This window comes from Zophobas morio, unplaced genomic scaffold (genome assembly GCF_036711695.1).
Source record: "Zophobas morio isolate AGI-343-1 ecotype UQ-CSIRO unplaced genomic scaffold, CSIRO_AGI_Zmor_V1 ptg000014l, whole genome shotgun sequence".
Lineage (NCBI taxonomy): Eukaryota > Metazoa > Arthropoda > Insecta > Coleoptera > Tenebrionidae > Zophobas > Zophobas morio.
Window position 1 is genome coordinate 18,388,259 of NW_026972119.1, and position 25,396 is coordinate 18,413,654.

Below are 25,396 nucleotides of genomic sequence, written 5' to 3' on the forward strand. Positions count from 1 at the left end.
TCACCATGGAACCATTTTCATGTTATTTCTTTTTACTTATGTCGACCAAATCTGAAAGTAAGGCTGTCAAAATAACTAACTTAATTATCGTGATTTTTAAAATAAATAAAAAAAAAGTACGTTGAAGGTTATTTCGACAGAACTTCCCACGCCCCTGAAGTACAGTCCAACAAATCCCGCTTCTTTAAAAAATTGCAATACATATTTCATTTTGCGACATTTTATTTGTGACAATCAATATAAAAAAAGAATCGGCAAAAAAGATTTATTTTTCGCTCTCTAGACCCCATGAAACGTCGATAAAACAGGAAAGTAGCAGCTAGGCAAATAATAAAAAAGTAATTGTAGAACCCAATTTTAAAGTGTGCTTAAAAAATTTACGAAATTAATGTTTTGAAATTTTGATAGGGCACTAACTAGTAAGAATTAAGTGATTACAGATCAATAAGTAAAATTTATTTGTTCGTCCCCTCTATACAGTTAATGACGTCATAATTTGTGCCTCGATTAATATATTTTTATTTAATTTTTAAAGGTGAAGGAATCAATTATTTTGTTTGATTATCTTAAAAATGGTTTTTCTAATTTTTTCTAACATAAAAAACAATAGAATTTTTTATATTTTTTTTATCTAAAAGACAATTACAGGAAGAAGATGTAAGCTAAGGAAGTATTGTAATCCAGTCCATCACGCGACTGGCTACTTTCATGTTTACTCGATGTTTCTTGATCTCTAAAGTACGAAGAAATAGATTTTCATTAGACAGATAATGTCCAAAATTACCGGACTGATTGTTGTCAAATTTTGTATGTATGTTAGGCTTTTCATGTAGATGGTAAAACGCTAACCAACTTTGTCTGATCATTCCGACCAACAATGAAATGACGTCATATTCAAATTTTACAATAGTAAATATTGTTTCAATTTTATAAAATAACGTCCTCTTCCACTTGTGGTTTATGAAACCGTGTTAAGTTATTTTTGACTCTAGATATTCAGATTTTTGGGAAAAAAGTCAAGATTGTATACCATTTTCAATTTATTTTTGAAATTGCACAATCGAATGCTTCGAAATCCTGAAAACGTTTTGAGCTTATTGGAAGCATAGTAAATCGTTAATCAAAATTTATCCGTTCATGCCTCTTAGCCTCTTACAATTTTATTGAATAAATGTTATTTATTGATATTATGTTTTTAATGTAACAAAGTAAGCTAGTCCTGACTTTTTGGTTTATGAATCCGTGTTGAATTGTTATAGTAGTCATTGAGATTTTTGATAAAAAAATGTGAAACAATTTTTTGATTTCTCAATTGTTCACATTTTTCAAATACTCAATTTTTTGATATGTTACTTTTAAGATCATTCAATTTCTCCATTCTTCATTGCTCGATTTTTCAAACTTTCGATTTTTCGTTTTTTTTTTTATTTTTTGATTTCTCAGTTTTCTGATATTTCAGTTTTCGATTTTTCAAATTTTCGATTATTCAGTTTTTCGATTTTTCAATTTTTCAAGTTTTGGTGTATCTAAATATACGATTTTTCAATTTGTCGATTTTTCTGTATCTAAATTTTTCGAAATTTTAATTATTTGATTTTTTAAATTTCAATTTTTAAATGTTTTTATTTTTGAATTTTTCGATTTTTTGGGCTTTCGATTTTTGGATTTTTCCATTTTTGGATTTTTAAATTACTCAGTTTTTCGAAATTTTTGATTTTTGTTTAATTTGTTCAATTTTTCAATATTTATTTTTTTTCAATTATTCCGTTTTTCGATATTTCAGTTTTGGGATCTTTCAATTTCTCGGTTCTTTATTGCCCGTTTTTTAAACTTTCCATTTCTCGTTTTCTTTACTTTTTGATTTCTCAATTTTCCGATAGTTCAGTTATACGATTTTTCAATTACCTATTAGTCGCCTAATAATCGATTTTTTTAATTTTCAATTTTTTAATTTCTCGATTTCCTAATTTTCACTTCTTCCACATATTTTTTTTTAATTTTTTGATGTCTCGACTTCTTGGTATTTCGATTTTTCGAGTTCTCGCTTTTCTGATTTTGATGATTAAAATTTTTGATTTTTCGATTTTTCAGTTTTCCGATTTTTCAGTTTTTCGGTTTTTAAATTTTCCTATCTTTCAATTTTTCGATTTTCTATTTTTCATATTTTTCAATTTATTGGTTTTTTAAATTTTAAAATTTTTTGCATTTTCCAATTTTGAATTTTTCGACTTCGGTGTGTTTCGATTTCTTCATTTTTCAATTTTCCGACATTTCAGTTTTGGGATTTTTCAATTTTTAGTTCTTTTAATTTTTCGCACCTTCATTTTCTTTTTCAAATCTTAGATTTGAATTTTAATTTCGAAATTTTCCGATATTTCAGTTTTAGGATTTTTCAAATTTTCGAAAATTCAATTGTTTTATTTTTATCAATTTTTGTCGTTTCTAAATATACAATTTTTCGATTTGTCGACTAATAATCGATTATTTTAGTTTTCCATTTCTCGATTTCTTGACCTCTCGACGTTTTGATATCTTGAGTCTCGATTTTCCGATTCTATTTTTCAGTTTTTCAAGATTTTTTTAATTTTCAATTTTTCAATTCCTCGATTTCCTGTTTTTCACTTGTTCGATATTTTTTTTAATTTTCTGAATTATTAAATTTTCGGTTTTTCAAATTTTGAGTTTAAAATTTTTGATTTTTTGATTTTTCAGTTTTTCGGTTTTTTATTTCTCGATCTATCGAGCATTCGGTTTTTCGATTTTTCGATTTGTCGATTTTTCTATTTTTCTATTTTTGGGATTTTTAAATTTTAAAATTTCCCAATTCTTCAATTTTGAATTTTTCAATTTTGGTGTACATATTTAGATTTCTTCCCTTTTTTTGGATTTTTCGATATCCTGGACCTTTAGATTTTTCGATTTTTCGGCTTTTCAATTTTGGGATTTTCCAATTTTTAGTTCCCTTAATTTTTCGCACCTACAATTTTCCGTTTTTTTTTTACTTTTTAATTTCTCAATTTTCCGATATTTCAATTTTACGATTTTTCAAATTTTCGATTACTCAATTTTTTGATTTTTCAATTTTTGTCGTTTCTAAATATGCGATTTTTCGATTTGTCAACTAATAATCGATTTTCCCATTTCTCAATTTCTCGACCTTTCGACGTTTTGATTTCTTTATTTTTCGATTTCCCGACTAATAATCGATTTTTTGATTTTCTCATTTCTCGATTTCTCGACCTTTCGACATTTTGATTTCTTGACTTTTCGATTCGTCAATTTTTCAATTTTTCCCTTTTTCAGTTCCTCAATTTTTCTATTATCCAATTTTTCAAGAATTTTTTAATTTTCAATTTTTCGAATTCTTAAATTTCCGAATTTTTGATTTTTCGACTTTTCTATTTTTAGATTTATCGATTTATCAGATTTTCTATATTTCGGCTTTGGGATTTCTCATTATTTCGATTCTTTAAATTTCGAGTTTTCGACTTTTCGACTTCTCGATATTTCTAAAACTATATTTCTTGAAACTGCAATTTTCTGATTTTTTAAATTTCAATAAGTAGTACTTTAAATTTTTCGATTTTTGGATTTTTTACATTTTGGATTTTTCAATTATTCAATTTTTGAAATTTTTGATTTTTGATAAAATTTTTAGATTTTTCAATTTTTAGATTTTTTAGATACTCAATTTTTCGATATTTTAGTTTCAGGATCTTTCAATTTCTCGATTCTTCAATTAAAAGATTTTCCAAACTTTCGATTTCTCGATTTTTTTTACATTCTGATTTCCTAGTTGTCCCACATTTCAGTTTTACGATTTTTCAAATTTTTGATTTTTCAATTTTTCAATTTTTGGCGTTTCTGAATATACGATTTTTAGATTTGTCGACTAATAATCGTTTTTTTTTATTTTCCTATTTCTAGATTTCTCGATTTTTTCAGTATTTTAGTTCTTCGATTTTTCGATTTTTCAATTTTTCAAGATTTTTTTATTTTTCAATTTTTCGATATTTAAAATTTCAGATTTTTCAATTTGGCTATTTCTTGATTTTGACTTCTTCGATATTTCTTTTAATTTTTTTAATTTTTAAATTTTCAATATTTCGATTTTTTGATGTCTCGATTTCTCGGTATTTCGATTTTTCAAGTTCTCGCTTTTAGATTTTTCGGTTTTTCAACTTTTGATGTTAAACATTTCTTATTTTTCGATTTTTCAGTTTATTGTCCTTTATTATTTTTCTAACTTTTAGGGTTTAAAATTTTTCAGTTTTTCATTTTATGATTTCCTGATTTATTGAGAATTCGAAGTTTCGATTTTTTGATTTTTCTATTTTTCAATTTATCGGTTTTTTGAATTTTAAAATTTTGAATTTTTCGATTTTGGTGTATTTCGATTTCTCGGTTTTTCGGTTTATCGACATCTCAGACCTTTGGGTTTTCAGTTTTTTCATTTTTCGGCTTTTCGATTATCCAATTTTTCGACATTTCAGTTTTTGAGATTTTTCAATTTCCCGTTTTTTAAATTTTTCGCTTCTTCAATTTCTAGATTTTTCAATTTCTCCATTTTTAAAAATTTATATTTTTCGATTTCTCGAGTTCTTGGTTTTTTGATTTTTCAGTTTTTCGATTTTTCGATTTTTTTAATATGATATTGTTCCATCTTACGATTTTTTATATCTCGATTTCCTGATTTTCTTAATTTTCCAACATTTCAATTTTGGGTATTTTGCAATTTCTGGATTTTCCAACTTTTGGATATTTCAGTTTTTCAGTTTTTTAATTTTTTACCACTCTCGATTGTGGCTCGTACTGCAAACTTCATCTTTGAACAATCGTTATGATTGTTTTTACTATATTTTTAACAGTATTTGTCGTGCTTCTATAACAGAAAAATATTGTGTGCGTAAACATAGTATAGTTTACACCCATTTCTCAAAAAATCCAGTATTAAGCCTCCTGCACACGTACCAATCTTATTCTATATTCATTGCAAGTATGTCAACCTAACTTCGTTCATCGCATGCAGGCCAGAGAGGAAACTGCAGTTGAGAATTGTGTCACTTGGAAAGATAAACTTCATTAGGTTGTCAAAACACATAAAATTTAAAAACTTTGCTGAAAACTTGCATGAATCGAGAACTTTAAAATTACTGCAACTAAAATATGTACGAGGCTTGGAGGTCAATGCTGGTGCTCTTAAAATAAATGCAGTATCTCCATGCATACTGAATATTAATTTAAATTATTTGGCTTTTTCACGACTGAAGAAAGTATATGTGTATTTATTGTTGGCAGCGTGTAAGAATGATGGCTAACCACATAGATTGCCCTTCTTTATCACAACTTTAATAGCGTAATATGAATACAGCCGCTTGAAGAATCGCTCCATGACGTTAAAGTTTCCCCAAGAACTAATATCGTGTGACATATGTGAAGTCATGAAGCTACAACTTTACTACATATATCAAAACTATAACCATGAAACCGTAAAAACACCATTTTCTTTGTTTATTTAGTCGCAGTGAAATTAAAGCTGCGAGATCCTATACGCGTAAAGTGACAGTTTTATAACCGAATAAACAAACCGAAAATGTCAACTCCGTTATTAGATAATAACAAAAAACGATTAAATAAATTAGATTAGTTTATCACTGTTGTTTTCCGACTTGTCATCTGACCCTTGTAAATTAAGAATTGTAATTACTCGTAGTCTTAGTCCGCAACTTTAATTATTTTTTCATGCTTGGTCTTGTCTGAATTGCGCTGCTGAATTTCACTACCACGGGAAAATCTTATTAGAGTTGTTTGAGCGCAAGAAAGACGGTGCACTGCTACATAAATTTTCTCTGTGGGGTAAATGTGGAGAGTAAAGTGGGAAAGTCGAAGACAAATAAATTTTATATTTTTAGCAAATGTGGATGTCGTGGTGATCATCTGAAGAGTGGATACATAAATATGCACATGCAGTTTTATGCACATTTGCCGCACCACACAAATATAACCCAACTCGTCCGGAAGAATGAAAGCATTGTTCGATGTTAGAAACTGATAGATTTGGAGCTAAAACGGACTTTTTATTATTAATATTTTCATGAAAAATTCACCATCTTTCTGATTATCTTATCTTAAAACGTTAAAAGATTCCAGAGCTTTCGGTTCTGCAATTTCAAAGTTAAATCGTAAAATATTGCTATACAGTTTTGATTTTTCTTCCAAAAAACTGGACGTCAAGGGTAAAAACTGAAAATTAACTCATAAAGCACGACTAGAGGAATGTAAATATTGTTATACAATTTTAATTTTTTTTCCAAAAACCTGGATGTCTAGGGTCAACACGAATTTATAAACCACAAGTGCAGGTGTATGTTATTCTATAAAATTTAGATAATATTTATGCAGCAAAATTTCGTGGTGAGTTAATTAATTTTGTGTGAGGGGATAAACGCATATATTTTGATCAACCTTTTAAAATGCTTAGCATCACCTTAACACTTTTTCAAGAATTCAGAGCATTCGGTTCTGTAGTCAGATACATATGTCGAAAAGAAATAATATGTAATAATAATAATTAATATGAAGTCTACGAAAAAAAAAAATGAAAATTATCTTAGAAAGAGCACAAACAACAATAAAACAACCGGGAACATGTTTCACCATTCGAACAGATACAAACGTTATGTTAATTTTCATACATTTATTAATTTCAAAGTTTCGTCTGTGTTCTAGTTTTGAATTAAAAATTTTCTGTAATCAAACTCGGAAATTTTTATTTTTGTCCACTTAATTCTGTGTTTAGGGATTATGGAAACCCGTATTGAGGAGGCGGAACAGTCTAATACCTCGCTGCTAGGTACTCGCAATACTTTTGCCTGTGATAGTAATTTTAGGACAATTGTTTCATAGATCTTTTTTCAGTAAGTAGTTTATTAGTGAATATTCTAATGCTTAAGCTGCGTAGATGCAAAGAAGAAAAATAAAAAAAATTCTGACAATAAAAAATATAAAATATATTTGTCGATAGAACTTCCCTCACACCAAAAGTACAATGAAAGATATCCAGAATTTTCGAGTAGAGTTTTTTTTTTACACAATTTTGTGATGATGTCATCAACATATTTCCAAGGACACGTATATGAACTTGGATTGGTGCAGTGTAGTACTTGCTAAGATAAGACTGATTGTGGCAAATTACATACCTTCTAAGAAAATAGGGGGCGTATTTGTTAAAATAAGATTGATTTTGGTAAATGACTAAACAATAATAAGAATAATCACTGGAATGAAGAGGGGGTGGGTGGGCGGGGCTATTGCTTGCATATAAAAGATTCTGTGTGACAAAGTTAAACTTGGCCCCGCCCACCCACCTATATTCTCATTTTTTTTCTTCAGAAATAAGAAATAAATGTTAAGTAAATAAGCAGTACAAAAAAAAAAAAAAACGATTAACGCCTTTTTTAATATCTTAGGTTTTATTAGTGGGTGGGCACAGTTAGTATTTGTTAAACTAAGATTAATTTTGGTAAATGACTGAACAATATTAAATAGTAATCACTGGAATGAAGATGGGGTGGGTGGGCGGGACTCTTATTTGCTTATAAAATATTCTAAATTAAAAATTTATACTTAGCCCCGCCCACCCACCCGCTCTCTCATTTTTCTTCGTCAGAAATGAAAGTAAATGTTATAGCAAATAAGTAGTATAACAAAAAAAAAATCAATTAACGTTTTTTTAACAGCCTACGTTCTATTAGTGGGTGGGTATAGCTAGTATTTGTTAAAATAAGGTTGATTTTGATAAATCACTGAATAATATTAATAGTAATCACTGGAATAAAGAGAGGGTTGGTGGGCGGGGCTATTGCTTGGTCATAAAAGATTCTGTATGAGAAAGTTAAACTTAGCCCCGCCCACCCACCCGTTCTCGAATTTTTTTTCTTCAGAAATACAAAATAAATGTTATAGCAAATAAGCAATATAACAAAAAAATTACGATTAACGCTTTTTTTAACAATCTACATTCTATTAGTGGGTGGGCATACCTAGTATTTGTTAAAATAAGAATGATTTTGGTAAATGACTGAACAAAATTAACATTAATCACTGGAATGACGAGGGGGTCGGTGGGCGGGGCTATTGCTTGCTTATAAAAGATTCTGTGTGAGAAAAATAAACTTAGCCCCGCCCACCCACCCGTTCTCACATTTTTCTTCGTCAGAAATATGAAATACATGTTATAGCAAATAAGTAGTATAACAAAAAAAAATTCAATTAACGCTTTTTTTACCAGCCTACGTTCTGTTAGTGGGTGGGTATAGCTTGTATTTGTTAAAATAAGATTGACTTTGGTAAATCACTGAACAATATTAATAGTAATCACTGGAACAAAGACAGGGTGGGTGGGCGGGGTTATTGCTTGGTCATAAAATATTCTGTATGAGAAAGTTAAACTTAGCCCCGCCCACCCACCCGTTCTCTCATTTTTTCTTCAGAAATACGAAATAAATGTTATAGCAAATAAGCAAGATAACAAAAAAATTACAATTAACGCTTTTTTTAACAACCTACATTCTATTAGTGGGTGGGCATAGCTAGTATTTGTTAAAATAAGATTGACTTTGGTAAATGACTGAACAACATTAACATTAATCACTGGAATGAAGAGGGGGTGGGCGGGCGGGGCTATTGCATGCTTATAAAAGATTCTGTGTGAGAAAGTTGATTTTAGCCCCACCCATAAACCCGTTCTCTCATTTTTTTCTTCGGAAATAAGAAATAAATGTTATAGCAAATAAGTTGTATAACAAAAAATTACGATTAACGCCTTTTTTTAACAAACTAGGCTCTATTAGTGGGTGGGTATACATAATATTTGTTAAAATAAGATTGATTTTGGTAAATGACTGTACAATATTAACAGTAATCACTGGAATGAAGAGGGGGTGGGTGGGCGGGGCTATTGTTTGCTTATAAGAGATTCTGTATGAAAAATTTAAACTTAACCCCGCCCACCCACCCGTTCTCTTTTTTTTTCTTCAGAAATAAGAAATTTATGTTATAGCGAATAAGCAGTATAACAAAAAAAAATACGATTAACGCTTTTTTTATCACCCTACGCTCTATTAATGGATATACACAGTATTTGTTAAAGTAATACTGATTTGGGTAAATGACTGAACAATATTAAGAGTGATCACGGGAATGAAGAGGGGGTGGGTGGGTGGGGCTATTGCTTGCTTATAAAAAATTCTGAATAAAAAATTTAAAATTAGCCCCACCCACCCACCCGTTCTTTTATTTTTTTCTTCAGAAATAAGAAATAAATGTTAGAGCAAATAAGAACTATAACAAAAAAAATGCGATCAACGCCTACGTTCTGTTAGTTCCCATTTTCACTGTGGAAGGAACATAATTATAATTCACACCGCCCACCCACCCTACCTCCATTTCAGTGATTCATTTTGTCTAGTTCGAATGAAAGGTGGACTTCAACTGAAGAGAGATAAAATCGTTAGAATGCGAATAGCGTGTGTGGGCGGGGCTAGCATCGGCTAAGGTAAGATTGATTTTGGTAAATGACATACCCTCTAAGAAACGAAAGAGTGAGTGGGAAGAGCTAGTACTTGCTAAGATAAGACTGACTGTAGCAAACGACATATCCTCAAAGAAAATAGAGGGTGGGTGGGCGGGGTTAGTACTTGTTAAGATAAGATTGATTTTGGTAAATAACATCTTCTAAGAAAAAAAAGGTGGGTGGGCGGGGAGAAAACTTGCTAAGCAAAGACTGAATAATATTAAGAGTAATCACTGGAACGAAGAAGAGGTGGGTGGGCGGGGCTACTGCTTGCTCATTAAACTAGAAAAAAAACTAAATTTAGCCCTATCCACCTGGTTTCTCCATTTCACTGGATTATTTTATTTAGTGTAAAATGGAAATTGAAAAATAGCAGTATTGTATTCCCAAAATTTTCTCGCAAAGTGAGAGCCGTTTCTGATTTAATCAATAAAATAAATTGATTCATTCATTAATTTTTTGGAGCTACATGTTTAAGCAAATATAAAAAATATGAATGCGATGATAAATTACAAATATAGACAGATCATATTTTGCACATTTTAGATATGATTTATTCGGCAAAATTTTTAGATTATATCATCAATTTTTTGAGGTGGATAAACAGATACATTACAATAACCTCAAAGCGTCTAGAAGATTTCAAACTATTTAGTTTGGTAATTCTTGATTTAATCAATACAATAAATTGACTCAGTCATTAATTTTTGAGACACCCTCAAAACAGACTCATATTTTCTACAATTCGAATTGAGTTTTTTTGTACACAATTTTGTGATGACGTCATCAACACTTTTTGGCACATTACAAACCCTCTAAGAAAATAGAGGACGGGTGGGCATAGCTAATATTTGTTATTATAAGATTGGTTTTGGTAAATGACTGACCAATATTAAGAATAATCACCGGAATGAAGAGGGGGTGGGTGGGCGGGGCTATTGCTTGTATATAAAAGACTGTCTGAAAAAATGAAACTTAGCCCCGCCCACCCACCCGTTCTCTATTTTTTTTTTCTTCAGAAATAAGAAATAAATGTTATAGCAAGTAAGAACTAAAAAAAAAAGGCGAATAACGCCTACGTTCTATTAGTTCCCATTCTCACTTTAAAAAGAATATATGATTCGTCCCGCCCACCCACCCTAGCTCCATTTCAGTGATTCATTTTTTTGTAGTCAGAATAAAAGGTGGATCTCAATTGACGAGTGATAAATTCGTTAGAATAAGAACAGAGTGTGGACGGGGCTAAGATAAGATTGATTGTGGCAAACCACATACTCTCTAAGAAAATAGAAGGCGGGGGGGCGGGGCTAGTACTTGTTTAGATAAGACTGATTTTGGTAGATGACATATATTCCAAGAAAAAAAAGGGTGGGTGGGCGGGGCGAAAACTTGCTAAGCAAGGACTGAACAATATCAACAGTAGTCACTGAAACGAAAAAAACTAAATTTAGGCCTGCTCACCTCCTTTCTCCATTTCACTGGCTTATTTAATTTTAGTGTAAGATGGAAATTAAAAAATAACAGTATTGTATTCCCAAAATTTTCTGTTTTACACGACCTATTAATTAGACATCTTAACCAATAATAATATACAACAAAACAAAAATATTAAATTCCTTAAATATCTAAATTGGTTATTTACACTTGTAAAATAAGTACAATTAATAGATTTTTATTAACCTAAGTTTAATTGTAATATTTCAAAAGAATTTTTTTCTAATTGTTTGCGTCAAATTAAATAAGAGTGCGTCAGAAGTTCCGTTCACTACAGAATATATAAATTGTATTTTTACAATTCCTAAAGAGATAGTTTCGATTTTTTTCCGGAAAAAGCAAATCACCCACAAAATTAGCAAACATATGCTCAAACCGACAAAACTGATCGTCAAAATATGTAATAATTAATCTACGTCAATCAATTAAAAAAAGATAATTCAGATAAACTCTAAAGCATTTATTTGCCAAATTAAAAATACGGGATATGCGAATTGTATACAATCCGTCTCTACTGATCAAGATTCTGGGACACCCTTTAACCAAGGTTAGAAGTGTCTGAATTATTATCACCATGAGATTAAGCTGTTTAATTAAGCATTAAATATGAAAATGCTATTATTCAAGATAATATAAGTTACATGTAATCTGAAAACTTAATCAAAATTAAATGGTCATAAATTTTTACACAAATAAATAACTTAAACGGTGCTTTAATATTCACTGTGAATTTTCTAGCCCCAAGTGTAAGTAAAGTTGTCCTATTAAATATAGAGCTAAAAATATTCCACTTTTATCGCAAACAAGTTTAAAAAGATACTTTAAAATATAATCCAATCATTATTAACCGAAATGCTAATAGATAATGATCTAAAATTCAAATTACAAAAGATTTTACATGTGGAACGTGTTCGCAGGTTATTGGTATTTCAAAGATCCAGATTTATCACCGTATGGTAACGGCGCTAAATAAACTATAACTGCACCACAAGGGCTCGCCCATCAAATCTCACATCCGTATTACACGTCGTATTTGCATCGACCACTGCCGGTCATCCGGCACTAAAACAACCCATGAGCGAAATTCAATCAGCGGAGACAAATTGCCCAAAAACTAAACTTATGGCCACCCTTTTTGCAAAATTTAATAAGTTGTAGTGTCACGCTTCTGAATCACGTTTCTTGCTCATATTTTTCAAACGGTTTATTGATAGGTTGATTTATTGCCAATATTTCCGTTTCCTTTTTCATATTTATTTTCGTTTTTCGTTCCCGGCGTACCCATTTCGTATGCAGAAAGAATTCCTGCAAGTTCGTAAGAAAATCACGCCGGATTTTAATGACTTTATTGTGGCTAGGTGTCGAGTCTTGAAGCTAATCAAGCGTACGAAATTACTCTTTTTTTCCGGGCTTTTTTGGCGTGAATCCAACGTGGATGACCTTCCATGGGCGTGGTATGGAGAATCGTCGTGTAGGAAAACGGCAAGTGACCAGCCCGACCTATATAAAGTAGCTACCGGGTGTCATGGGCATCATTCGAACCCAGTCTACTAGACGAACACTTCCACAATGGCCTTCAAAGTGAGTAATTTTTTGAGTATTTATTAACAGAAATTGTTTTATGTAGAGTGCGTTAACGCGGCTTTGACGCGAAATTGATGTGAAATTTTGCTAGAATTAACTGACGGAAAATTAATTTAAGGTTCCATTTAGTGTAATAACTTCTCGATTTTGTGCTACCCTTTCATGTCCGTTTAACCGCGTTTGACGACTAACGGCCGAATCGGTTCGAGTGTTTTAGTCAAATTAGGTTAAATTTTACTGGGAAGCGGCACGGCAGGAGATAATCGGATTTTTTGAAAATTTTTATTATTTTTTAATTGCAGTAACCCGTTTTTGTTACTTTTTGATTTTTCTAGATTTTAACCTTAGCTATTTTTTTTAAAGTTATTGATTATGATATACGCGATTTTCCGACTTAATCACATTTAAACTATTAAATGACGATATTTTTCTTTATATTCGCTTGTCTAAACTCTTTCGATTTAGATTTTTAGTAGAAAATTAAAAAACTCTTTTGAAAAAAAAAAAAATAAATAAAATTTATAACAACATGTTCCGATTTAATTTTAAAATTACAAAATCGAATGTTTGCAAACGTTTTAAGGTTATCGGAAGCATGGTAAATCGTTAGACAAGATTTGTCCGTTTAGAGTCCTCAAGAATTGACGATGTTATTTTACAATTTTGTCGAATAAATGTTATTGAAATGTTGAAAATTTACATAGTCTTGAACTTGTGATTTATGAATCCGTGTTGAATTTTTATCCTAAACAACCAGATTTTTGAAAAAATATTATAGATATAAAAATTTTTCGATTTCTCAGTTTTTCAACTTTCGATTTTTAAAAGTCTAGATTTTCCAATTTCTCGATTTCCCAATTTTTTAGTGCTCCGATATTTCAATTTTTCGAATTTTTAAATTTTAGATTTTTAAAGTTATTGATGTTCCAATTTTTGGATCTTTGGATTTTTCGACTTCTCGGTTTTGGTTTTTCGGTTTTTTAATTTTTCGATTTAAAATTCTTTTTATTTTTTTATTTTTCATTTTTTCGATAACTGTTTCAATTTTCATATTTATTGACTGTTTTTATTTTAAATTTTTCAATTTTCCAATTTTTGACTGTTCGATTTTTAAAATTTTTGCCTATTTCGATTTCTCAAATTTTCGATATTTCTGATCGATGATTCAATTTTTCGAATTTTTAAATTTTAGATTTTCCAATTTTTTGATGTTTCGATTATTGGATATATATAACCGTTTTTTAATTTTTCGTTTTTTAAAATTTTTGATATCTCAATTTTTCACTTTTTCGGCTTAGTTTTCAGTTTCTCGATTTTGCAATGTTTAGATTTTTCGGTTTGTCGAAATTTTGATGTTTCGATTTTCTGAATGTTCAATTTCTCGATTTTTTGATTTTTCAATATTTCAATGTATCGAATTTTTTTTATTTAAAATTTTTCAATTTTCCGATTTTTAACTTTACGTTTTTTCAATTTTCGCCTATTTCAGTTTCTCAATTCTTCGATTTTTTAACCTCTCCACATTTAGATTTCTCGATGTTTCACTATTTCAATACTTCAGTTTCTCGATTTTTCAACTGTTGCGATATGTTAAATTTTGAATTCTCGATTTTTCGTATTTTCGATTTTTCCACTTTCCGATTTTTAAATTAGATTTTTCAGTTTTTCAGTTTTTCGATTTTTCAAATTTTCAATGAATCGATTTCTTAATTTTTCGATTTTGAAATTTGTATATTAATCCACTTTTTGATTTTCCTATTTCTCGATTTCTCGGCTTTTCAATGTTTCGATTTTTTAGGTTTTTGAATTTTCAATTTTTCGAGTTCTGGATTTTTCGATTTCCCGATTCTTCAATTTTACAAAGTGTCAGTTTTGAGATTTATCTATCTTTAGATTCTTCAATTTCTCGGTTCATCAAATTTTCCATTTCTCGATTTCTGCATTTTCCGACTTTTAAATTTCTCGATTATTTGACGCTCCAAAGTCTCTTTTTTCAGTTTTCCAGTTTTTAGATTTATGATTATTTAGATTATTGAATTTTCAAGCTTTCTACTTTTCGGCTTTTCGATTTCTCAGCTTTTCAATTTTTCGATTCTTTAGTTTTTCTTACGTTTTTCAATATTAATGTTTTGGGATTTTTCAGTTTTTTTTTCAATTTTTCGATTGTTCGACTTCTCGAGTTTTTACATTTTCGATTTTCAATTTTTCGACTTTTTAACTTCTAGATTTTCCGAAAGCTCGATTCCTCAATTTTTCAATTTATCGATATTTAAATTTTTCGATTTTTCAGTTTTTCAAATTTTCAATTTTCTATTTGTCGACTTTTTTTTATTTTAAATTTATCAATTTTCAAATGTTTTAAGTTTTGCACTATTTCGATTTCTCAATTTTTCTATTTTTCGATTCCTTAATTTTTCAATGTTTTGATTTTTGGAGTTTTTAATTTTACGATTCCTCAATTTTCCCTTCGTTTTCCAATTTTTCGATATTTCTGTTTTGGGATCTTTCAATATATTTTTTTCAATTTTTCGATTTTTAAAATTCTAGATTTTACGAAAGCTCGATTTCCCAATTTTCAGTTCATCGATCAATTTTTCGAATTTTCACATTTTAGATTTTTTGATTTTTCATTATTTCGGGGTAAATTTTGCGATTTTTCATTTTTTCAAATTTTCAATTTTCTATTTGTCGACTTTTTTTATTTTAAATTTTTCAATTTTCCGATTTTTTAAATTTTGGGCCTTTTCGATTTTTCGATTCCTTAATTTTTCCATGTTTCGAATGTTGGAGTTTTCAATTTTACGATTCATCAATTTTCCAATTTTTCAATATTTCTGTTTTGGGATTTTTCATTATTTTGCTTCTTCAATTTTTCCATTGTTCGACTTCTAAAGTTTTTGCATTTTCGATTTTTCAATTTTTTTAATTTTTCGTTCAAAATTTTTGATATTTTGATTTATCATTTTTTCGGTGAATTTTTCGATTTTTCAGTTTTTCAAATTGTCAATTTTCTATTTGTCGACTTTTTTTATTTTAAATTTTTCAATTTTCAAATGTTTTAAATTTTGCACTATTTCGATTTCTCAATTTTTCGATTTTCCGATTCCTTAATTTTTCAATGTTTTGATTTTTGGAATTTTTAATTTTACGATTTCTCAATTTTCCTTTCGTTTTCCAATTTTTCGATATTTCTGTTTTGGGATCTTTCAGTATATTTTTTTTCAATTTTTCGATTGTCCGACTTCTCGATTTTTAACATTTTCGATTTTTAAATTTCTAAATTTTACGAAAGCTTGATTTCCCAATTTTTCAGTTCATCGATCAACTTTTCGAATTTGCACATTTTAGATTTTTTGATTTTTCATTTTTTTGGTAAATTTTTCGATTTTTCATTTGTTCAAATTTTCATTTTTCTATTTGTCGACTTTTTTTATTTAAAATTTTTCAATTTTCCGATTTTTTAAATTTTAGGGTATTTCGATTTTTCGATTCCTTAATTTTTCCATGTTTCGAATGTTGGAGTTTTCAATTTTACGATTCATCAATTTTCCAATTTTTCAATATTTCTGTTTTGGGATTTTTCATGATTTTTCTTCTTCAATTTTTCCATTGTTCGACTTCTAGAGTTTTTACATTTTCGATTTTTCAATTTTTTAATTTTTCGTTTTTTAAAATTTTTGATATTTCGATTTATCATTTTTTCGGTTTATTTTTCAGTTTTTCGATTTTTCGTTGTTTAGATTTTTCGATTTGTCGAGATTTTGATATTTCGATTATCTGAATATTCAATTTCTCCATTTTTCGATGTTTTAATTTTTCTATACTTAGTTTTTCCATTTTTCCATTGTTGCTATTTGTTAAATTTTGAATTCTCGATTGCTCGATTTTTAGACTTTCCGATTTTAAAATTTTAGATTTTTCAATTTTTCGATATTTTAATTGTTCAGTTTTAATAGTTTTTTTCGACTATTCCATTTTTTAGTTCTTTGATACTTGTATTTTTCCATATTTTGAATTTTTAAGTTTTTAAGTTTTCAGTTCTTTGATATTTGAATTTTTGGATTTTTTTAATTATGAATTTTTCGATTTTACGATTTTTTGATGTTTCGATTTCTTGACACCTCGGTTATTCGATTTTTAAAATTTTTCAACAGTTCGATTTTTAGACTTCTCGATTTGTCAGGTCTTGGATTTCTCAATTTTTCAATATGTCAATTTTGAGTACGTGTCAATTTCTGGATTTTTCAATATTGTGATGCTTCGATTGCTCGATTTATCGATTTTTGCTACTTTTCAGATTTCGATGTTTCGGTTTTTCAATTTTTCAATGAATTTTTTCAGTTTTTCGATTTCTCGATTTATCAAGGTTTCGATGTTTCGAATCTTTGATCAACTTTCTGGGTTTTTCGATTTTTCAATTTATCCATGAATCTATTTTTTACCTAAAATTTTGCAATTTTCCAATTTTTAAGGTTTAGATTTTTCGATTTTGGCCTATTTTGATTTCTCAATTTTTTGATTTTTCGAATTCTCGACTTTTCAATTTCTTGATCTTTGATCCTTTGATTTCTCGATGTTTTAGTTTTTCGATTATTCAGTTCTCCGATTTGTTAAAATTTTGATTTTTGATTTCTCGATCATTCGATTTTTCAGTTCTTCGATATTTCTGTTTTCCAATTTTTCGAATTTTATTAAAATTTTTGATACATATATGTATTCCGTAGACTGTTCCTAAGTGGTCTACAACGATTTTAAAAATTAATTTTTAATGTTTCCAAAAACTTTTATCATTTTTTTTAAATTTACTTCCTTATGTCTCCTCAACGATAAACCAACTCAAACCTCTTCCAGTTCTTCGTCTTCGCCGCCCTCGTGGCCGTCTCCAGAGCCTCCATCGTGGCCCAGCCTATCACCTACGCCCAGGTGCCCGTCGTAAAAACCGTCATCGACTCCGAGTACGACCCCAACCCACAGTACACCTACGCTTACGACGTCCAGGACCCCTTCACCGGCGACTCCAAGAGCCAGGTCGAGTCCCGCAGCGGAGACGTCGTCCAAGGCCAGTATGCCCTCAACGACCCCGACGGCACCCGTCGTACCGTTGACTACACCGCCGACCCCATCAACGGCTTCAACGCCGTGGTCAGGAAGAGCCCCATCGTGCAGGCCATCCAAACCGTCGCCGCCACTCCCATCGTAAAATCAGTTCCCGTCGTACATTCCAACAAGGTCGTTGAAGTGACCAACCCCGTCGTCACTAAGGTCGCCAGTCCTGTGGTCGCTAACGTCAACACCGTCGCTTACTCTGCTCCCGTGTCGCAGGTCGCCTACGCCGCCCCCGCGGTGAACGTCGTCGACAATGTTGTCCAGAGCCCAGTGGCGTACACCAACGGGTATGCCTACCCGTACGCCTATAATGCTTACAGTGTTCCTTATGTTAGAGCCCAGTACTACTGAACTAAATTTGATGTATAGACTTGACCCTTGTACAATGTATTATTAGGATAACGCAATAAAATTTTTTGTGTAGTTGGTGTTTTATGGAAAATAGTCTCCGTCCCAGAACTAGTTTTACTTCCCGAGAGTAAGCTAAGGAAGTATAGTACTTTCATATTTTCTCGATGGTCATGATCATGACTAAAAAGCGGATTTTAGGCTAAAAAAGTACATTAACTAAGTGACACCTTAATTTAAATTAAAAAAAAAAACATATTTATGGTACACTTGGTTAGCCTCGAACTTATTAAATCCTAACTATAGAATCTCAATTAAAGGCTTTTTATCTGAACCTATTTCTATTTCTTCTGAAGTTCCACAAGGTAACCATATTGCACCTATTTTATTTTTATTACTTATAAACATATGTTTATTTTTCTTTATCTTTTTTTGTATAACCTTTTGTCTCTTTTGAAACTTTTGTTCTGATAGTCAATAAATCTATATTATTATTATTATTAAAAGGTGATTCAAAAAGAAAATGGTTGTTCAGTATTTATAATTTAACTTCTCAACACTTCAATTTTGGGAATTTTTGCGTTTTTGGCTTTTTGAATGTTTTTCCCGGCTTCTCGACTTTTCGATTTCTCACTTTCTCGATCTTTGGGTGTTTCGATTTCTCGATGTTCCAGTTTTTTTAATTTTCCGCCGTTTTGATTTCTCATATACTCAGTTTTCCGATTTTTCCATTGTTCGAATTTTCTGATAATCGAATTTTTTATTTATTTCCATTTCCTTTTCGATTTCTTCATTCTCTAGTTTTTCGAATTCTTCGAATTTTCAAATTTTCAATTTTTTCGAATTAACGATTTTTGATTTTCTGAATTTTAGATTTTGATTTCTTAAATTTGGGATTTTTCAATTTTTCGACTCTTCAGTTTTTTGATATTTGAATTTTTTGATTTCTTAATTTTTCTATTTTTCGGTTTCGTGTTACACGTTTCCATTTGTAAATTTTTCGATTATTCAGTTTTATCAATTTTTCGATTTCTGTTTTTGTTGAGATTTGGATGTTTCGAATTTTCGGATTTTTCAATTTTTTTCGCGATTTCACGATCTTTGGATGTTTTGATTTCTCGATGTTCCAATTTTTCGAATATTCCATTTTTTGATATTTGAATTTTTATTTATTTCCTTTTCAATTTCACCATTCTCTAGTTTTTCTAATTATTCGATTTTTCACCTTTTCAATATATTCGAATTTGCGATTTTTGATTTTTTGAATTTTCGATTTTGATTCCTTAAATTTTGAATTTTTCAATTTTTCAGTTCTGTAGTTTTTCGATTTTTCAATTGTCTTATTTTTCGATTTTTTGCTTTCTCGAGTTTTCGTTAGTCGAATTTTCAATCATTCTACTTTTCTACTATTCGATTTTTGATTTTTTGTATATTGGCTTTTTCAAATTTTCCACTCTTCAGTTTTTTGATATTTGAATTTTTTGATTTCTTAATTTTTCGATTTTTCGATTTCTTGTTACACGTTTCCATTTGTAAATTTTTCGATTATTCAATTTTATCAATTTTTCGATTTCTCTTTTTGTTGAGATTTAGATGTTTCGAATTTTTGGATTTTTCAATTTTTCGAATTTACGATTTTTTTTCATTTTCTCGAGTTTTTGGTTTTTCAATGTTTAGAATTTATAGATTTTTCAACTTCTCAATACTTCAATTTTGGGAATTTTTCCGTTTTCGGCTTTTTCAACCTTTTTTTCGCGACTCTCGACTTTTCGATTTCTCGCTTTCTCGATCTTTGGATGTTTTGATTTCTCGATGTTCCAATTTTTCGATTTTTCGCTGTTTTGATTTCTCATTTTCATTTTTCATCTTTTCAATATATTCGAATTTGCGATTTTTGATTTTTTGAATTTTCGATTTTGATTCCTTAAATTTTGAATTTTTCAATTTTTCAGTTCTGTAGTTTTTCGATTTTTCAATTGTCTTATTTTTCGATTTTTTGCTTTCTCGAGTTTTCGTTAGTCGAATTTTCAATCCTTCTACTTTTCTACTATTCGATTTTTGATTTTTTGTATATTGGCTTTTTCAAATTTTCCACTCTTCAGTTTTTTTATATTTGAATTTTTTGATTTCTTAATTTTTCGATTTTTCGATTTCTTGTTACACGTTTCCATTTGTAAATTTTTCGATTATTCAGTTTTATCAATTTTTCGATTTCTCTTTTTGTTGAGATTTAGATGTTTGGATTTTTCAATTTTTCGATTTTACGATTTTTTTCATTTTCTCGAGTTTTTGGTTTTTCAATGTTTAGAATTTATAGATTTTTCAACTTCTCAATACTTCAATTTTGGGAATTTTTCCGTTTTCGGCTTTTTCAATTTTTTTTCGCGACTCTCGACTTTTCGATTTCTCGCTTTCTCGATCTTAAGGATGTTTTGATTTCTCGATGTTCCAATTTTTCTATTTTTCGCTGTTTTGATTTCTCATTTTCTCGTTTTTCAATTTTTCCATTTTTCGAATATCCCATTTTTTGATATTTGAATTTTTATTTATTTCCTTTTCAATTTCACCATTCTCTAGTTTTTCTAATTCTTCGAGTTTTCACCCTTCCAATTTATTCGAATTTGCGATTTTTGATTTTTTGAATTTTCGATTTTGATTTCTTAAATTTTGGATTTTTCAAGTTTTCTGATCTTTAGTTTTTCGATTTTTCAATTGTTTTACTTTTCGATTTTTTGCTTTCTCGAGTTTTTGATAGTCGAATTTTCAATCATTCTACTTTTCTACCATTCGATTTTTGATTTTTTGTATATTGGCTTTTTCAAATTTTCCACTCTTCAGTTTTTTTATATTTGAATTTTTTGATTTCTTAATTTTTCGATTTTTCGATTTCTTGTTACACGTTTCCATTTGTAAATTTTTCGATTATTCAGTTTTATCAATTTTTCGATTTCTCTTTTTGTTGAGATTTGGATGTTTGGATTTTTCAATTTTTCGATTTTACGATTTTTTTTCATTTTCTCGAGTTTTTGGTTTTTCAATGTTTAGAATTTATAGATTTTTCAACTTCTCAATACTTCAATTTTGGGAATTTTTCCGTTTTCGGCTTTTTCAATTTTTTTTCGCGACTCTCGACTTTTCGATTTCTCGCTTTCTCGATCTTAAGGATGTTTTGATTTCTCGATGTTCCAATTTTTCTATTTTTCGCTGTTTTGATTTCTCATTTTCTCGTTTTTCAATTTTTCCATTTTTCGAATATCCCATTTTTTGATATTTGAATTTTTATTTATTTCCTTTTCAATTTCACCATTCTCTAGTTTTTCTAATTCTTCGAGTTTTCACCCTTCCAATTTATTCGAATTTGCGATTTTTGATTTTTTGAATTTTCGATTTTGATTTCTTAAATTTTGGATTTTTCAAGTTTTCTGATCTTTAGTTTTTCGATTTTTCAATTGTTTTACTTTTCGATTTTTTGCTTTCTCGAGTTTTTGATAGTCGAATTTTCAATCATTCTACTTTTCTACTATTCGATTTTTGATTTTTTGAATATTGGCTTTTTCAAATTTTCCACTCTTCAGTTTTTTGATATTTGAATTTTTTGATTTCTTAATTTTTCTTTTTTTTCGATTTCTTGTTACACGTTTCCATTTGTAAATTTTTCGATTATTCAGTTTTATCAATTTTTTGATTTCTGTTTTTGTTGAGATTTGGATGTTTCGAATTTTCGGATTTTTCAATTTTTTTTTCGCGATTTCTTGACTTTTCGATTCCTCGCTTTGTCGATCTTTGGATGTTTTGATTTCTCGATGTTCCAACTTTTCGATTTTTCGCTGTTTTGATTTCTCATGTTCTCGTTTTTCGATTTTTCCATTTTTCGAATATTCCATTTTTTGATACTTGAATTTTTATTTATTTCCTTTTCAATTTCACCATTCTCTAGTTTTTCTAATTCTTCGATTTTTCACCTTTTCAATATATTCGAATTTGCGATTTTTGATTTTTTGAATTTTCGATTTTGATTTCATATATTTTGAATTTTTCAATTTTTTGGTTCTGTAGTTTTTCGATTTTTCAATTGTCTTATTTTTCGATTTTTTGCTTTCTCGAGTTTTCGTTAGTCGAATTTTCAATCATTCTACTTTTCTACTATTCGATTTTTGATTTTTTGTATATTGGCTTTTTCAAATTTTCCACTCTTCAGTTTTTTGATATTTGAATTTTTTGATTTCTTAATTTTTCGATTTTTCGATTTCTTGTTACACGTTTCCATTTGTAAATTTTTCGATTATTCAGTTTTATCAATTTTTCGATTTCTCTTTTTGTTGAGATTTGGATGTTTCGAATTTTTGGATTTTTCAATTTTTTGATTTTACGATTTTTTTTCTTTTTCTCGAGTTTTTGGTTTTTCAATGTTTAGAATTTATAGATTTTTCAACTTCTCAATACTTCAATTTTGGGAATTTTTCCGTTTTCGGCTTTTTCAATTTTTTTTTCGCGACTCTCGACTTTTCGATTTCTCGCTTTCGCGATCTTTGGATGTTTTGATTTCTCGATGTTCCAATTTTTCGATTTTTCGCTGTTTTGATTTCTCATTTTCTCGTTTTTCGATTTTTCCATTTTTCGAATATTCCATTTTTTGATATTTGAATTTTTATTTATTTCCTTTTCAATTTCATCATTCTCTAGTTTTTCTAATTCTTCGAGTTTTCACCCTTTCAATTTATTCGAATTTGCGATTTTTGATTTTTTGAATTTTCGATTTTGATTTCTTAAATTTTGGATTTTTCAAGTTTTCTGATCTTTAGTTTTTCGATTTTTCAATTGTTTTACTTTTCGATTTTTTGCTTTCTCGAGTTTTTGATAGTCGAATTTTCAATCATTCTACTTTTCTACTATTCGATTTTTGATTTTTTGAATATTGGTTTTTTCAAATTTTCCACTCTTCAGTTTTTTGATACTTGAATTTTTTGATTTCTTAATTTTTCTTTTTTTTCGATTTCTTGTTACACGTTTCCATTTGTAAATTTTTCGATTATTCAGTTTTATCAATTTTTCGATTTCTCTTTTTGTTGAGATTTGGATGTTCCGAATTTTCGGATTTTTCAATTTTTCGATTTTACGATTTTTTTTTTCTTTTCTCGAGTTCTTGGTTTTTCAATGTTTAAAACTTATAGATCAATTTTGGGAATTTTTCCGTTTTCGGCTTTTTCAATTTTTTTTCGCGACTTCTCGACTTTTCGATTTCTCGCTTTCTCGATCTTTGGATGTTTCGATTTCTCGATGTTCCAATTTTTCCCTGTTTTGATTTCTCATTTTCTCGTTTTTCAATTTTTCCATTTTTCGAATTTTCCATTTTTTGATACTTGAATTTTATATTTATTTCCTTCTCAATTTCACCATTCGCTAGTTTTTCTTTCTAATTCTTCGATTTTTTACATTTTCAAGTTATTCGAATTTGCGCTTTTTGATTTTTTGAATTTTCGATCTTGATTTCTTAAATTTTCGATTTTTCAATTTTTCTATTCTTTAGTTTTTCGATTTTTCAGTTGTTTTACTTTTCGATTTTTTGCTTTCTCGAGTTTTCGATAGTCGAATTTTCAATCATTCTACTTTTCTACTATTCGATTTTTGATTTTTTGAATATTGGCTTTTTCAATTTTTCCATTTTTCAAATTCTCGGTTCTTAAATTTTTCGATTAGTCAGTTTCATCAATTTTTCGATTTCTCTGTTTGTTGAGATTTTACCATTTTTAAATTTTTTGATATTTAATTTTTCTATTTTCTGAATTTTCCTTTTCTCAAGTTCTTGGTTTTTCAGTGTTTGAAATTTATCGACTACTCAACTTCTCAACACTTTAATTTAAAAATTTTTCATTTTTTTCAAATTATCGATATTTAATTTTTTGAATATTCGATTTTTCAATTTTTCTACTCTTCAATTTTTAGGGTTTTATACGATTTTTTCATTTTCTATTTTTCTATTAGTAGTGTGACAAGTTGATCTATTTAGTGCCTTAGTGGTATAATGATTGAGTGACTAACTGACTTACTGACTCAGTAACTGACTGATTCAGTGCTTTAGCGATTCAGTGACTTAGCAGCTTAGTGACTGACTGACCAATGATTTAGTCACTAAATGGTTTAGTGACGGAGTGACTTAGTGACCCAATGACCCAGTAACTTAGAGACTTAGTGACTTACCGATTCACTGAATTAGTGTTTTAGTGAATCACTCACTCACTAATTTAGTGACTTGTTGACACAGTAATTTCGTAACGTAGTAACTAGTAAGTCAGTTACTTATTGACTTGGTGATCTATTGACCTACTGACTCAGTGACCTAGCGACTTAGCGACTTGGTGGCTTAGTGACTTACTAATTTAGTCTCATATCTATATATTAGTCTGGAAATAAGTCTGACGTAAAAAATTATAGACAAATTTCATGTAATTAGGCACTATTCTTAAATTATTTGGCAAACAATTTGGCCTTCAAACCAATAAATCTACCGAGTATTTTAACCCATTCAGTTAAGATCCAGGGTTCCATATGGCCCTTCGTTGAGACCCTGACTTTTTAATAATTTATGCCAAGATTTTGACATACCATCAGCATCAGTTCAGCTTTTCTTAAAAAAAATACATATTTATGGTACAGCTGGTTAGCCTCGTACTTATTAAATCCTAACTATAGAATCTCAATTAAAGGCTTTTTATCTGAACCTATTTCTATTTCTTCTGAAGTTCCACAAGGTAACCATATTGCACCTATTTTATTTTTATTACTTATAAACATATGTTTATTTTTCTTTATCTTTTTTTGTATAACCTTTTGTCTCTTTTGAAACTTTTGTTCTGATAGTCAATAAATCTATATTATTATTATTATTAAAAGGTGATTCAAAAAGATAATGAATGAGTCAATTTATTTTATGGAATAAAACAAGAACTGTAAATCGAATGTTTTGAAATCTGGCAGACGTTTCAAAGTTATCGCAAGCATCTTAATTTTTATTGAAAATATATTTGTCTATCCCCCCCAAGAATTGATGACGTCACCTCAAAATTTCCGAATCAATCCTATCGCAAATGTGGAAAATATGATAAGTCTATATTTGTGATTGCAATTACATCCATATTCTTTAAAATTGCTTATACAGGTGACTTAACAAAATTAATGAATGGGTCAGTTTATTTTATTGTTTAACACTACACCTAGTACAAACTTACCACTTGTAGAATCTCCAGAAAATCTTTTTACTCCTTTGTAACACTGAGTCCACATTTTATCACC

General features: G+C 29.2%; 2 protein-coding genes across 10 annotated transcripts in view; one reads left to right on the forward strand and one right to left on the reverse strand.

The window, feature by feature from the left end:
• The window catches only part of LOC135128588 (disks large 1 tumor suppressor protein), a 1,417,771-nt gene that overhangs the window by 526,718 nt on the left and 865,657 nt on the right, over positions 1-25,396 (reverse strand). The gene's annotated exons all lie outside the window — the stretch shown is intronic.
• On the forward strand, positions 12,552-18,181 carry LOC135128595 (larval cuticle protein A2B-like). Its single transcript, XM_064055504.1, has 2 exons — positions 12,552-12,649; positions 17,504-18,181. The coding sequence occupies exons 1-2, from the start codon at positions 12,638-12,640 to the stop codon at positions 18,107-18,109; spliced, it is 618 nt and encodes a 205-aa protein (XP_063911574.1). The 5' UTR covers positions 12,552-12,637; the 3' UTR covers positions 18,110-18,181.